Source organism: Lacerta agilis, chromosome 16 (assembly GCF_009819535.1).
Source record: "Lacerta agilis isolate rLacAgi1 chromosome 16, rLacAgi1.pri, whole genome shotgun sequence".
Lineage (NCBI taxonomy): Eukaryota > Metazoa > Chordata > Lepidosauria > Squamata > Lacertidae > Lacerta > Lacerta agilis.
The window spans coordinates 13,957,689-13,972,488 of record NC_046327.1 but is presented as its reverse complement, the minus strand read 5'-3'; the positions used below and the strand labels follow the sequence as shown (position 1 = coordinate 13,972,488).

At 45.1% G+C, this 14,800-nt stretch overlaps 1 protein-coding gene across 1 annotated transcript in view; it reads left to right on the top strand.

The window, feature by feature from the left end:
* The window catches only part of LOC117061104, a 39,459-nt gene that overhangs the window by 20,435 nt on the left and 4,224 nt on the right, over positions 1 to 14,800 (top strand). Inside the window, exons 4-11 of the mRNA XM_033173791.1 lie at positions 897 to 1,031; positions 1,718 to 1,797; positions 3,638 to 3,743; positions 4,733 to 4,828; positions 5,304 to 5,408; positions 5,738 to 5,873; positions 6,979 to 7,070; positions 14,489 to 14,641. Coding sequence (XP_033029682.1) covers positions 897 to 1,031; positions 1,718 to 1,797; positions 3,638 to 3,743; positions 4,733 to 4,828; positions 5,304 to 5,408; positions 5,738 to 5,873; positions 6,979 to 7,070; positions 14,489 to 14,641 — 903 coding nt within the window. The remainder of the gene's footprint in view (positions 1 to 896; positions 1,032 to 1,717; positions 1,798 to 3,637; positions 3,744 to 4,732; positions 4,829 to 5,303; positions 5,409 to 5,737; positions 5,874 to 6,978; positions 7,071 to 14,488; positions 14,642 to 14,800) is intronic.

Here is a 14,800-nt window from a genome sequence, read left to right as displayed (position 1 = left end):
AAAGGAGAATGTTAGCCGCTTTGAGACTCCTTTGGGTAGTGAAAAGCGGGATATCAAATCCAAACTCTTCTTCTTCATTTTCACGGCCCTGTGTGTCGCAGCACATTGGTTTGTCGGCTGCAGTGGGCAGGTGTGTCGTGCAAACGCTCCCCACACTCCTCCCGGGGCTGGAAAGGGGTTAGTTTAAACTCCGGTTTGCTAGTGAAACTGAATTACTGTGTCATAAAATGATGCATGTCTAAAAGGTGTGTTGCCAACATGAAAAGTTTGGAAAGCTCTGCTCTAGCGGCTACGGTGGCTCACATACCAGAACGCTCATTTAGCGTTAACCCTGGAAGTGTATACTCGATTCTGACCAAACTAAGCCTCCTGGTGTAAATTTTGCTCTAGGAAGCTTAGTTTGGTCAGAATTGAGTATACACTTCCAGAGTTAAAACTCACCAACCTCCCCTGCTCCTCTCTGTAAGCAACAGCAGGTGGGTGGTCAGGTGGCAGCTGCTGCTTACCATGCCAGCGGCTCCTGGTTCAGGCTGTGATTGCCATAGTTTACAGTACATAGCCAAAACAGCAGCATCCACACAGAAGTTAGCCCCAACATTTACCAAAGTACAAAAAAAGTTCCCCCCCCAAAACACACACACACACACACACACACACACACACACACACAAAGGGGTCACCCCCCTCACTCAAAAAAAAAAAACCAAACCACAGCCCAATAAGGATACAGCACACTCAGCGGCCTTGGAATGATGACTGCAATTTGTGGGTGGAGGAAATGGAAAATGGGTGAAGGGGAATGGTGGGAATGCTGGGCGGTGTCACTCTGTGCTGCAAGATTTTGTTGCCATTCCCACATAGGAGTAGGGGCAGCTTGAATGAATAATATTTTCCAGAGTTCCACGGACAACAATGAGGAGAACATTACCTTCCTCCGTGCCGTCTCTTCTAGCTGCATGGCTGCACAGAAAAGTGGCAAGGACACCTTGGATCTCCCATACACGAAGAATGAGTTGGTGGAAGCTCTTCTGGTGAGTGAAATATCTGGCACCAGGAATCCTGTGGGGCAGATGGGTAGCTACAGCATGGTGGGGGGGGATGTGGACTTTCCTTGCATGTTCATTGTTGAGGAGTACAGAAGAACCCAGGGGAAGGGAGGAGATGTGGCTGTGGCAGAAAAGAGAGAATTGTGCAGTCATATTAGAACAGGGTGGCCAAAATCTATTGTAAAAATAACAATAACAATGATTTCATGAAGGTGTAATGTCGGCTTGGAGGTTTGGGGAAGACGACTAGATGGGGGGAAGTGACAAATGCAGCTGAGCAGTGGTGTAGCATGAGGGGACCACAGGGGCGGTTGCCCCGGGTGCAAGATTGTTAGGGGGTGCAAAATTTCAATACCCGGTGATGCTTTGATGCAGCTGTGCACTTCCATCACTGGGCTCCATTGAAAACGGTTTCTCCGTGCAAACCAGGAAGTGACCTCTCCAGACAATGGAACAACTCTTGTTTTCTTATCTCTGTGGCTGCGATCTCCTGGGTGACGGCAGGTGCCTTTAGGCAGTTGAATGCGCATGCATATTCCATCCTACTCCACATGACCCTGGGCACTGGCAACCCCTGCTACACCACTGCAGCTGAGTAATAGAACCCGGGAGGAAAGTGTTACACAGCAGTGACTCTCCCCTTTCATCCTACATGTACCGCTCACTCCCAGGTGGTGATGGAGACGCTGCCTGTTCACTCTGTGCCATCGTTCCTCCTGTCCTGCTCAATGCTCACGGTCTACAACCTCAGGTACCAAGCACTGGTATTTCTCAGCTACATCATTGGGTAGGGGAGGGATTTCTTTTCAGTTGCATTTCTCACCTCCCGCACCATTGCTGAAATCCTCGGCTCCCCCTCAGACTCAAACTACATTTCACACAAAGTTCTATGATTCCCTCCTGTTTATTTTAAAAAAGCAAATGGGTTTCTGGTTCTTAAGGGTGCTGGGAATTGCAGCTCTGTGAGGGGTAAACTACAGTTTGGGGAAACCCATGTGTTTTAAATGTGCATTACATATATGGTACAGATGTGGCTCTGTGCTGCTCTTCATTGCTTCCTCTTTCAGTCAATATCCCTTGTGACTTCTTTTGGTTTGTACCATCACTGTTATACTGATGATATTCGGTTCAGATTTTCCCATGCCTTTTCTTGCTATTTTTTTTTAATGGTCATGCTGCATTCTCCTCTTGGATGTTAATCATTAAACTATAAATATGCACTAGAATAAATTATTTTTTTTTCTTACACCCAAGCCCTTTGCTTTTGTCTAATCCACCTCTTTCTTTCGAGGGCGCTACTCTAAATTCTTCTTTGCAACTCCAAAGTTTTCTCTTATAGCTCACATTCCCAATCTAGACAAATCCTGTTGATTTAGAATGCTGCTTAGGGACGTCCTGAACATTCAGTTTTTGGCTCCTGCAACATGGGTGCCTCATTTAAAATGCTTGAAAGCAGGACTGTCCTTATCCTGGTTCTGCAAACCTCCTCCTTCCCCAGCCCATGACACCACAGGAGACAGGCAGAGAAAACCTCAGGCACTTCCAATCCATAGGATCCTCAGCCAGGAAAATGATGCTCAGCATATAGCTCTCATTAAGGAGAAAACCCCACGTACCTTTTTCTTGGATGTAGCTCAGTTGGTTAGAGCGCTGTGCTGATAATGCCAAGGTTGCAGGTTCAATCCCTGTATGGGATAGCTGCATATCCCTGCATTGCAAGGGGTTGTAAACCTGGTCCCTACCACCCACTAGTGGGCGTTTCAGGATTCTAGGTGGGCGGTAGGAGGTTCTATGGCACAAGCTGAATCCTCCTTCCATCGAGCACTGGTGGGCAGTAAGGAACAAGAAGAGTTTGGATTTGATATCCCGCTTTTCACTACCCAAAGGAGTCTCAAAGCAGCTAACATTCTCCTTTCCCTTCCTTCCCCACAACAAACACTCTGTGAGGTGAGTGGGGCTGAGAGACTTCAGAGAAGTGTGATTAGCCCAATGTCACCCAGCAGCTGCATGTGGAGGAGCGGAGACGTGAACCTGGTTCCCCAGATTAAGAGTCTACTGCTCTTAACCACTACACCACACTGGCTCTTTTTTTACCATCAAGAAAGATGCATTAGTGGGCAGTAGGTATAAAAAGGTTGACTACCCCTGGACTAGATCAGTGTTCCTCAACCTTGGGTCCCCAGATGTTTTTGGCCTACAACTCCCATCATCCATAGCTAGCAGGACCAGTGGTCATGGATGATGGGAGTTGTAGGCCAAAAACATCTGGGGGCCCAAGGTTGAGGAACACTGGACTAGATGGTCTTCAGGGTCCCTTCCAACTCTACAGTTCTCTGATTCTCTGTGGGATTTGCACACAGAGCATCATGATCTTGGTGAGAATGTTGAAACTTGCCATTCCCGGGGATGTGCAGCATTTACATGACATTGTTGGCTCACTTAGGAGAACATGGAGGAAAAGACTCCATGTAGGAAAGAGGTGGGGGCCCCCACTTTTAAAGGGAGAACAGAATTTGCATTTTTCTCTATTTCACAGCCCCTCCTCTCAACCAGCATAAAATAACCAGTTGCTTTTCCTTTGGTCCTGCCAGCAAAATGAAGCCCCCATTTGATCCTGAGCAATTGTCTGGTATCTTGCGGCTGGCTCTCCATGGCATTTTTAACATGGAAACAGATTTGGAAAATCCTCACAGCCAGGTAAATTCTGATCAGGGAAAGGGAATATCCTTTTTTTCTGGCTCTGTGGTGCATCGTCCCTTTAGTTTTGCTCATATTGCTGAGAGACAATCCATCCTCAGGGCTACAGCAGGCAGATGCAAGTATCAGAAAAACAAGGATGGAGAGTTGTTTGGTTGGCTACATCACACATTCCATCTTGTTATCCTGAATCTGCTTCCCAAAGAAGGGTCTTTCTTGGACAGGCTGAGTTAAACGGTTTTATGTACCGAATCTGCATATATTTTTCAACTTGAACTGCTGCAGATTTCTCTCTTTTTTTGGCATCTCATGACATTTGAGCCCACTGCATCTAGGTTATACCTCTACTGCTGAAGGCAGTGTCCCTCTGAGTACCAGTTTATGGGAGGAACAATGGTACACTCAGGTCCTGCTTGCAGGCTTCCTATAGGAATCTGGTTGGGAAGAGGATGCCAGGCTAGGTGGGCCTTTGGTCTGCTCCATCAGAACGCATCCTATGTTCTTACCTGCCAACTGAGGACAACCTTTCAAGCATCTGATGCAGTGGAACTCTGGTGCACAAAAAGCTACAGGACTCTTGTTGTTTCCCCCGCAACAGACTTAACATGGGTACTCCTCAGGAAGTGTCATCTTATTTGTTAGTGGGCAAAGGAATTCAGCCTCTACACCAGGAGTGGCTAACCTATGGTCCTCCAGATCATCTTGTTGGACTACAACTCCCATCATTCCTCGCCATTGTTCATGCAGACTGGGAATGATGGGAGTTGAAGTTCAGCAACATCTGGAGGGTCACAGGTTCCCCACTCCTGCTCTACACTTGAGTCCGGAGTTTCCCAAACTCAGGTCTCCAGCTGTTTTTGGACTACAGTTTCCACCATCCCTGACAACTGGTCCTGCTAGCTAGGGATGATGGGGCTGGCAGTCCAAAAACAGCTGAAAACCCAAGTTTTCAAAACCCTGCACTAGCCTTCGGCTCTCTTTCCCTTCAGGCTCTCTACCAATCATCTGCAGACACAATGGAGATCATGCTGAAGGGTTTGCTGTCTGAGGTTCCAACTACAAGCCACCTGCTGTTTATGCTGGAGGTGAGTGGGTTTAAAGGGAAGAGAGTGTCACTTTATCTTGCCATTTATGCGATGGAGAGTCTGGCAGGGAAAGCATTTATGAACATTTGCTTAATGTATTTATAGCCAGCTCTTCATTGTTCACATAAATCCCAGAGAGAGGAGAGGAGAGGAGAGGAGAGGAGAGGAGAGGAGAGGAGAGAGAGAGAACAATAAATAATGTTTAATGTAAATACATCTCATGGGAATATAGTTTTCATCATTGAGGGCATTCTTTGAGCATCACCAGCCAGGTAACAGTATAGAAACATGGCTTAAGGGATGCAACAGACCAGCATCAGCTTGACAAATGCAGAGTCCATTTAGAATTTTTCAGGATCAAATAATGGGGCAGAGAGGAAGAAGAGACGCTTGTGGGGCCACAGTTGTCAATGTGTGGTGTGTAAGTCTCAGGCCAGATGCTGCAGTCATTCTGAGCTGCTGCTTCCTTCCTCAGCACATCAACTTCTGGATTCATTCCAACGATCCCCAAGAGAGGTCCAGGTCTGTCCTCTGCAGCACCACTGTGTTGCAATATGCTCTTCTGCTACCAGATTTCGACGTGAGTACCCCCAGAACCTGGCTCAATATGGCAGCCCCGATTAGGAGATACGAGTTTGATGCTTTATTATGCTTTTATATTTGTTGGAAGCCATTCAGAGTGGCTGGGGCACAAATAATGAAATGATTATTATAAGTACTAGGCGAAGCAGGTCCAACCTGTCACTTCCCCTTCTCCATGTTCATGGGAACGTGTCCACAGCAAGGGTTCCTGCTAAGGACCTGTCTTCCTCACAGGCTATGATGTGAAGAGTAGAGATCAGTTGAAACAAGGGGAGAAGCAGACCACAAAATATGGGTGGAGATCTCTGTTGTCTTCTGTCCCTGCAGGCGTCCAGTGAGCTTCCTGCCTTGGGACACCACGTGGCACAGTTTGGAATCTGTATCACAGATACGTTGGAAGAGGTGAGCAACCAGGCCAGGTTGACCATCAGCTGCCTTTATGAGCTGCTGCTCCATCAGATGGGTAAGTTGGTTTGAAAACATGAGATCAGCAGCCCCTTGTTGGGAGGCCACATATTGCTTCCAACAGCTGATAACACAGTGTCACGAAAATCCATATACAGTATCTCATCCCTTTAGAATATTTTCCATTAAGGATGTATCTCCTCAAGATGTTTAAAAGCGGTTGGAGATGCATCTGAACCATGCCTGGCCCAACACATTTTTATATCATGATTTTGTTATAAATCGTAAGTGTTGTGTGTATTGCAATTTTATGTTGTGAACTGCCCTGAGATCTACCACACTGACCTAGTCAAGGCTACTCAAGTTATTTTGACACTAGAGGTTGAAAATCCCGCAGCTCCGTCTTCCTAGGAGTAAAAGCACAAGTTGTGGTAAATTAAATAACTAGCAGTTTCATGACACCCACTACCAGTTGCCTTGGCAACCCCCTCACTCTTGTTAATGGTAGGACCTGTTTCTGACCCTAAACCCTCCCCTTTCACCTATCCACCTGTGCTTAAGGTAGGACAATTCATGCTTATCACATCTTATAAACTCTTTCCAGGCTTATTTTTTCAGCACTGTAGCATTGAGCTAATCTCCTCACCCATGCTGAAAGGTGTCATTGTTCTAGTTTCTCTTAACTTGTATAGATCCCAGAGGGCAAAGTATCCCACAGGGATTAGGACTTAACTGAGACATGACCTCCCTTCTTTTCATATTTTAATTCTTCCGCAAGAAAGCTGATACCTGCAAAAACCAAAACCAAAACCCAACAACCCTGGCAGCCTGCTCACTGTTGCGTTTCATGCTGTCCTCATCTTCTCCCATAGGTCACACTCCATATATAAACATAAGCATAGCAATTAAGGCTACAAAGTATTTGACATAGCTTCTCCTAACCCAGATGCAAATCTTTATTTCTCAAGTCTTGCTTCAGACCACTGCAGGAACAAGTGAGATTGGACAAATCCCCTTGGGGGGGGGGAAATCTTAGGGTACCTCACAGATCCTTGCATAGATAGCAGTTGTCTTCCGAAGGGGACAGAAGATCCCAGGTCCTAATGTCAAAGAGACCCATTACATAGACAGAAACAGAGGTACTTCTGCTGTCTCCCTGTCAGGGCTGAGTGTGAGTGAGGCTGAAGAACTGTGGTGCCACAGTTACGAAGACCAGAAAATGCTGGCTTACATGGATTCCTGCAGGGTGGGTGAGGTAAGAATATACCTCTGAGGCAGCATTAAATATGGACAAGTTCACACCCAATGGAAATGCCTCATGATTTCCCAGAATTAGGCTGGTGTAGAAGAGGCTCATCCATACTTCCACTTTCCCCTGGGGAAAACCCACTCTTTGGAGCTGAATCGGAACAAACGTCAATTGGGTTTTCGGTGATTGATATTTGCCCTGATTCATCGCTAAAGAGTGGGTTTTCTCTGAGTAAGCCGCAGGCCAATGGGAAACCACTTGGACCCATGCTAAGAAAGCATAGGACAAGCTGAAAACCACTCAGACCCATGCTTTCTAGGCTCAGGACAAACCCAAGTGTGGACAAGCCCTCAGTATTGGTGGTGCTGATAACAGAGCCCTCTGACCACAGCACCGTTCCTTTCAAGAACGATCATGGTGGCCCTATGCCAGAGTTTCCCAAACTGTTTTTGGACTACAACTCTCATCACCCCTCATTAGCAGAACCGTTGGTCAGGAATGATGGGAACTGTAGTCTAAAAACAGCTGGAGATCCAAGTTTGGGAAACCCTGATCCCTATCTACCACTTTGGCAGCAAAATGGGGCCACCATGGACAAGACTATGGTTTACGCACACTTGAGGGACTCTCTAGATACGTAGAAATGTATCTGTTTACAACCTGAGAGGGAGGGGGGAGACTTAATTTTAACTGGGCATGCTTAGTAGCACCCAGAACCCACCAGGTTTTGTGGGTTCTGGTTGCGGGGAGGGGAGAAAGGGAAAGGGAGTTAGCCTACTTGAAATAGAAACGTGGCACCTAATCCCTTCCCCACACTTTAGAAACCTACCCCACTCTTACAAGCTTGAGCAATAATATACTCAGATTTGAAATTAGCAAAAACAAAATCAAAAGTTCTTTCTAGTAGCACCTTAGAGACCAACTGAGTTTGTTCCTGGTATGAGCTTTCGTGTGCATGCACACTTCTTCAGATACACTGAAACAGAAGTCACCAGATCCTTAAATATAGTGGGGGAGTGGGGAGGGGTATTACTCAGAAGGGTGGTGGGAATGGGTGATAGGCTGATAAGTGTGGAAAACCTGTTGACGACTCTAAACGGCTGCAATTAGTCTTGCAGGGAAAGGCAAGGGGTGAGATGGCTAAAGATGGCTTTGTTATGTATAATGAGATAAGAATCCAATGTCTTTGTTCAAACCAGGTTTCTCCATGGTTTTAAGTTTGGTGATTAGTTGCAATTCAGCCACTTCTCTTTCCAGTCTATTTCTGAAATTTCTTTGTATTAAGACAGCTACTTTGAGATCTTTTATAGAATGTCCTGGGAGATTGAAGTGTTCTCCTACTGGTTTCTCTGTCTTGTGATTCCTGATATCAGATTTATGTCCATTTATCCTTTGGCGTAGGGTTTGTCCTGTTTGTCCAATATAGAGAGCTGAAGGGCACTGTTGGCATTTGATTGCATACACAATGTTGGAAGATGAGCAATTAAATAGTCCTGAGATGGTGTGTTTGATGTTGTTGGGACCAGTAATGGTGTTATCCGGGTTTATGTGGCAGCAAAGTTGGCATCTGGGTTTATTGCAGGCTCTGGTACCAGTGTCCATGTTGAGTCCTGTTTTTGTATTATTGTGGGTGAGGAGCTGTTTGAGATTGGGTGGCTGTTTGTGGGCGATGAAGGGTCTTCCTCCCAGAGCTTGAGAAAGAGAACTGTCATTGTCTAGGAGAGGTTGTAGATCTCTGATGATGCGTTGTACTGTTTTAATTTGGGAGCTGTATGTGATGACTAGTGGTGTTCTGTTATTTTCTTTTTTGGGTCTGTCTTGCAGCAAGTTCTCTCTGGGTATCAGTCTGGCTCTGTCGATCTGTTGTTTAACTTCATCAGGTGGATATTTTAGTTCTAAAAAGGTTTGCTGTAGATCTCTTAGGTGAGAGTCTCTGTCTGTAGAGTTGGAACAGATGCGGCTGTAACGTAGGGCCTGGCTATATACAATGGATTGTTTGGTATGTTTGGGGTGGTAGCTAGAAGCATGTAGATATGTTTGTCGGTCAGTTGGTTTACGGTATAAGGTGGTGTCTATGTGTCCATCCTGTATTTTTATAGTAGTGTCCAAAAAGTGTATTTCTTGCATAGATTGGTTCATAGTTAGGTTGATGGTGGGGTGAAAGTCATTGAATGTCTTGTGGAAGGTGTCCAGGGTCTGTTGACCATGTGTCCAGATAATAAAAATATCATCAATGTAACGCAGGTACAAGAGAGGTTTGAGTGGGTAGGAATTTAGGAAACGTTGTTCTAAATCTGCCATGAAGATGTTGGCATACTGTGGGGCCATGCGGGTGCCCATTGCTGTGCCGTTGATCTGAAGGAACAGGTCCTCACCAAATTTGAAGTTGTTGTGGGTAAGGACAAAATGACAGAGTTTCGTAGCAAAGTCTGCTGTGGTTTTATCTGAAATGGTGTTCCTTATAGCTTGTAAACCATCGTTGTGTGGGATGTTGGTATACAGAGATTCCACATCCATAGTGACTAGAATAGTATTGTTAGGAAGGTTATTCAAAGATTGTATTTTTCTCAGAAAATCTGTGGTGTCACGTACGTAGCTGGGAGCACTGATGGCATATGGTTTCAGAACAGAGTCCATATAACCGGAAACCCCCACTGTAATGGTGCCAATACCTGAGATGATGGGGCGTCCTGGATTTCCTGGTTTGTGTATTTTGGGTAGAAGATAGAAAGTTCCTGGTCGAGGTTCTGCTGGTGTGTTCATGAGGATCTGTTCTTGGATGTGTGGGGGTAGCTCCTTAGCAATCTTGTTCAGTTCTTTTTTGTATTCTTCCGTGGGGTCTGAGTCCAATTTTATGTAAAAGGTGGTATTGGAAAGTTGTCTGTGAGCCTCCTGGATGTAATCAGTTTTGTTCATGATGACAACAGCTCCACCCTTGTCCGCCTCTTTAATTATAATGTCTGGGTTGGTCCTGAGATTATCTATGGCTCTCCTTTCAGCATGGTTTAGATTTTGTTGTAAGTGATGGTGTTTTCTGGTCACATCTGTTTGGATTCTGCGGCGGAAGCAATCGATGTACAGATCTAGTGTGGTATTGCGTCCATCAGGAGGGGTCCATGTGGAGTCCCTTTTAGTGTAACATTTTTTCGGTGGTGGTTGGTGGTCAATGTTCTGTTCATTAATGTGTTTGGAGGGTGGTGGATGTTCCCCAGTAGGTTGAGAGATGTTGTGTTGTGAAGATGTTGTTTGTTCTTTGTCTTGTTCTTGTGTGTGTTGGAAGTACTCCTTCAGGCGTAAACGGCGGAAAAATGCTTCCAAGTCCCCATAGAACTGAATCATCTGTGGGGATTTGGCAGGGCAGAATGATAGTCCACGTGAAAGGATAGATTCCTCAGCTGGGCTGAGAGTTTGCTGTGAGAGATTGACGATATTGTTGATCTTCTTGTTTTGATTGGTAGCCTGTAGGTTGGAAAGGTTAGAAAGTTTTTTGTTTTTCTGTTTTTTCAGTAACTCCAGTTGAGAGTGATAAATGGTTTGCTTTTCCTTGTGGAACTCCTGCCAAGCTGGGTGGATCCTAATAGAGTTGTCCAGTACAGAGAGTTCCTCCTTTATTTTCTTCTGTTTGGAGTACAGAACGCTGATCAGATGTTTGAGCAGCTTCTTGGAGAGAGTGTGGCACAGTTTCTTGGAATGTTCAGTGGGATAAGTTGATTGCAGGGGGTTCTTAATTCTAAGACCCTTCGGTATGATGTCCAGGTTTTTGCATTTGGTTAGAAAGGAGATGTCTGTCTGTATCTGTGCCAGTTTCTTTGTGAGATTTATGGACTTCCATTTCATGCGGCTCAATGTGGTGCCTTCCATAGTTCCAGTTACAGGTGGGTAGCCGTGTTGGTCTGCCATAGTCAAAACAAAATCGAAAGTTCTTTCTAGTAGCACCTTAGAGACCAACTGAGTTTGTTCCTGGTATGAGCTTTCGTGTGCATGCACACTTCTTCAGATACACTGAAACAGAAGTCACCAGATCCTTAAATATAGTGGGGGAGTGGGGAGGGGTATTACTCAGAAGGGTGGTGGGAATGGGTGATAGGCTGATAAGTGTGGAAAACCTGTTGACGACTCTAAACGGCTGCAATTAGTCTTGCAGGGAAAGGCAAGGGGTGAGATGGCTAAAGATGGCTTTGTTATGTATAATGAGATAAGAATCCAATGTCTTTGTTCAAACCAGGTTTCTCCATGGTTTTAAGTTTGGTGATTAGTTGCAATTCAGCCACTTCTCTTTCCAGTCTATTTCTGAAATTTCTTTGTATTAAGACAGCTACTTTGAGATCTTTTATAGAATGTCCTGGGAGATTGAAGTGTTCTCCTACTGGTTTCTCTGTCTTGTGATTCCTGATATCAGATTTATGTCCATTTATCCTTTGGCGTAGGGTTTGTCCTGTTTGTCCAATATAGAGAGCTGAACAACCCAGACATTATAATTAAAGAGGCGGACAAGGGTGGAGCTGTTGTCATCATGAACAAAACTGATTACATCCAGGAGGCTCACAGACAACTTTCCAATACCACCTTTTACATAAAATTGGACTCAGACCCCACGGAAGAATACAAAAAAGAACTGAACAAGATTGCTAAGGAGCTACCCCCACACATCCAAGAACAGATCCTCATGAACACACCAGCAGAACCTCGACCAGGAACTTTCTATCTTCTACCCAAAATACACAAACCAGGAAATCCAGGACGCCCCATCATCTCAGGTATTGGCACCATTACAGTGGGGGTTTCCGGTTATATGGACTCTGTTCTGAAACCATATGCCATCAGTGCTCCCAGCTACGTACGTGACACCACAGATTTTCTGAGAAAAATACAATCTTTGAATAACCTTCCTAACAATACTATTCTAGTCACTATGGATGTGGAATCTCTGTATACCAACATCCCACACAACGATGGTTTACAAGCTATAAGGAACACCATTTCAGATAAAACCACAGCAGACTTTGCTACGAAACTCTGTCATTTTGTCCTTACCCACAACAACTTCAAATTTGGTGAGGACCTGTTCCTTCAGATCAACGGCACAGCAATGGGCACCCGCATGGCCCCACAGTATGCCAACATCTTCATGGCAGATTTAGAACAACGTTTCCTAAATTCCTACCCACTCAAACCTCTCTTGTACCTGCGTTACATTGATGATATTTTTATTATCTGGACACATGGTCAACAGACCCTGGACACCTTCCACAAGACATTCAATGACTTTCACCCCACCATCAACCTAACTATGAACCAATCTATGCAAGAAATACACTTTTTGGACACTACTATAAAAATACAGGATGGACACATAGACACCACCTTATACCGTAAACCAACTGACCGACAAACATATCTACATGCTTCTAGCTACCACCCCAAACATACCAAACAATCCATTGTATATAGCCAGGCCCTACGTTACAGCCGCATCTGTTCCAACTCTACAGACAGAGACTCTCACCTAAGAGATCTACAGCAAACCTTTTTAGAACTAAAATATCCACCTGATGAAGTTAAACAACAGATCGACAGAGCCAGACTGATACCCAGAGAGAACTTGCTGCAAGACAGACCCAAAAAAGAAAATAACAGAACACCACTAGTCATCACATACAGCTCCCAAATTAAAACAGTACAACGCATCATCAGAGATCTACAACCTCTCCTAGACAATGACAGTTCTCTTTCTCAAGCTCTGGGAGGAAGACCCTTCATCGCCCACAAACAGCCACCCAATCTCAAACAGCTCCTCACCCACAATAATACAAAAACAGGACTCAACATGGACACTGGTACCAGAGCCTGCAATAAACCCAGATGCCAACTTTGCTGCCACATAAACCCGGATAACACCATTACTGGTCCCAACAACATCAAACACACCATCTCAGGACTATTTAATTGCTCATCTTCCAACATTGTGTATGCAATCAAATGCCAACAGTGCCCTTCAGCTCTCTATATTGGACAAACAGGACAAACCCTACGCCAAAGGATAAATGGACATAAATCTGATATCAGGAATCACAAGACAGAGAAACCAGTAGGAGAACACTTCAATCTCCCAGGACATTCTATAAAAGATCTCAAAGTAGCTGTCTTAATACAAAGAAATTTCAGAAATAGACTGGAAAGAGAAGTGGCTGAATTGCAACTAATCACCAAACTTAAAACCATGGAGAAACCTGGTTTGAACAAAGACATTGGATTCTTATCTCATTATACATAACAAAGCCATCTTTAGCCATCTCACCCCTTGCCTTTCCCTGCAAGACTAATTGCAGCCGTTTAGAGTCGTCAACAGGTTTTCCACACTTATCAGCCTATCACCCATTCCCACCACCCTTCTGAGTAATACCCCTCCCCACTCCCCCACTATATTTAAGGATCTGGTGACTTCTGTTTCAGTGTATCTGAAGAAGTGTGCATGCACACGAAAGCTCATACCAGGAACAAACTCAGTTGGTCTCTAAGGTGCTACTAGAAAGAACTTTCGATTTTGTTTTGACTATGGCAGACCAACACGGCTACCCACCTGTAATTGAAATTAGCAGTCATTCCTAAACCAAAGTTCTTCAGACTTATTTGGAAGAATGGGGTGAGTTCTCCCGAGGATGGGGGTTAGGAAAGAAAGAAATGTCTTTTTCTTCCTTTCTTCTCCTGATACTTTCCCCCTGCTTAAGCCCAACCAGTGCTACACAGCTCCTAATTCCAGGTTGGATGGAGCCCTTCTCAGGAGGACTCCTACGAGGGACACCAGATCCCTCCAGAGATCCTTTCCATTCATGATTATTTGTGCTCATGAAGCTATTGGGGTGGTCACACACAATCCTGCTTAGAATCATAGAATCATAGAGTTGGAAGAGACCACAAGGGCCATCCAGTCCAACCCCCTGCCAAGCAGGAAACACCATCAAAGCATTCCTGACAGATGGCTGTCAAGCCTCTGCTTAAAGACCTCCAAAGTGCTTGAAGGACTGTTTGCAACTGCAAAAGTTTTGGGGTAGTCACACTGCTCATTTCCAGTCAGTGCACACCCCACAATGTCTTGCTGAAATTCCGTAGCTTTCTGTACCACAAATGTCCTGGTTTATTGTTGTCCCGCTTTTGTTGCTCGACAGCAGTCATGTGGTGGCACTGAGGAAGCATTGCAGAGCAAACTAAAGCAGAATAAATCCACCTCCCATGTCAAGAATAATATGTCACAGAATACAACCACAATGACACCCATTTGGAGGGGCCTTGGGAAAAGAAGACCACTGTAACTTTTGTTATAGATCTCCACTTGTTCCATTCAAATGTACACACACACACACACACACACACACACACACACTTTGGCCATGCTATCTTTAAAATGTGGACACTTTTGATTTTAGCTGTTCAGAGACATCTTCACAGAAGATCAGAAGAGAACCTTTCTGGAGACATCTTTGCGGGCCATTTATAATCCTGAGCTAAGGATACAAGAGGCTGGGATCCTCCTAGTGTTTTCCCACCTGGGGAAGGCCAATGAGATAATGGGGGATAAGGTGAGCTACCAAAATAGGCTTCCAAACATCAGAAACTGCTTTACCACCAAGACATCAGTTGGGCCCTGGGTATCCACAGTTGGGGGGGGGGGCAAGATGGTGCCACTGGTGGCTGGACTGTCACCTACTAGGGCGTATGAGGTGTTGGGGAGGGGCAGT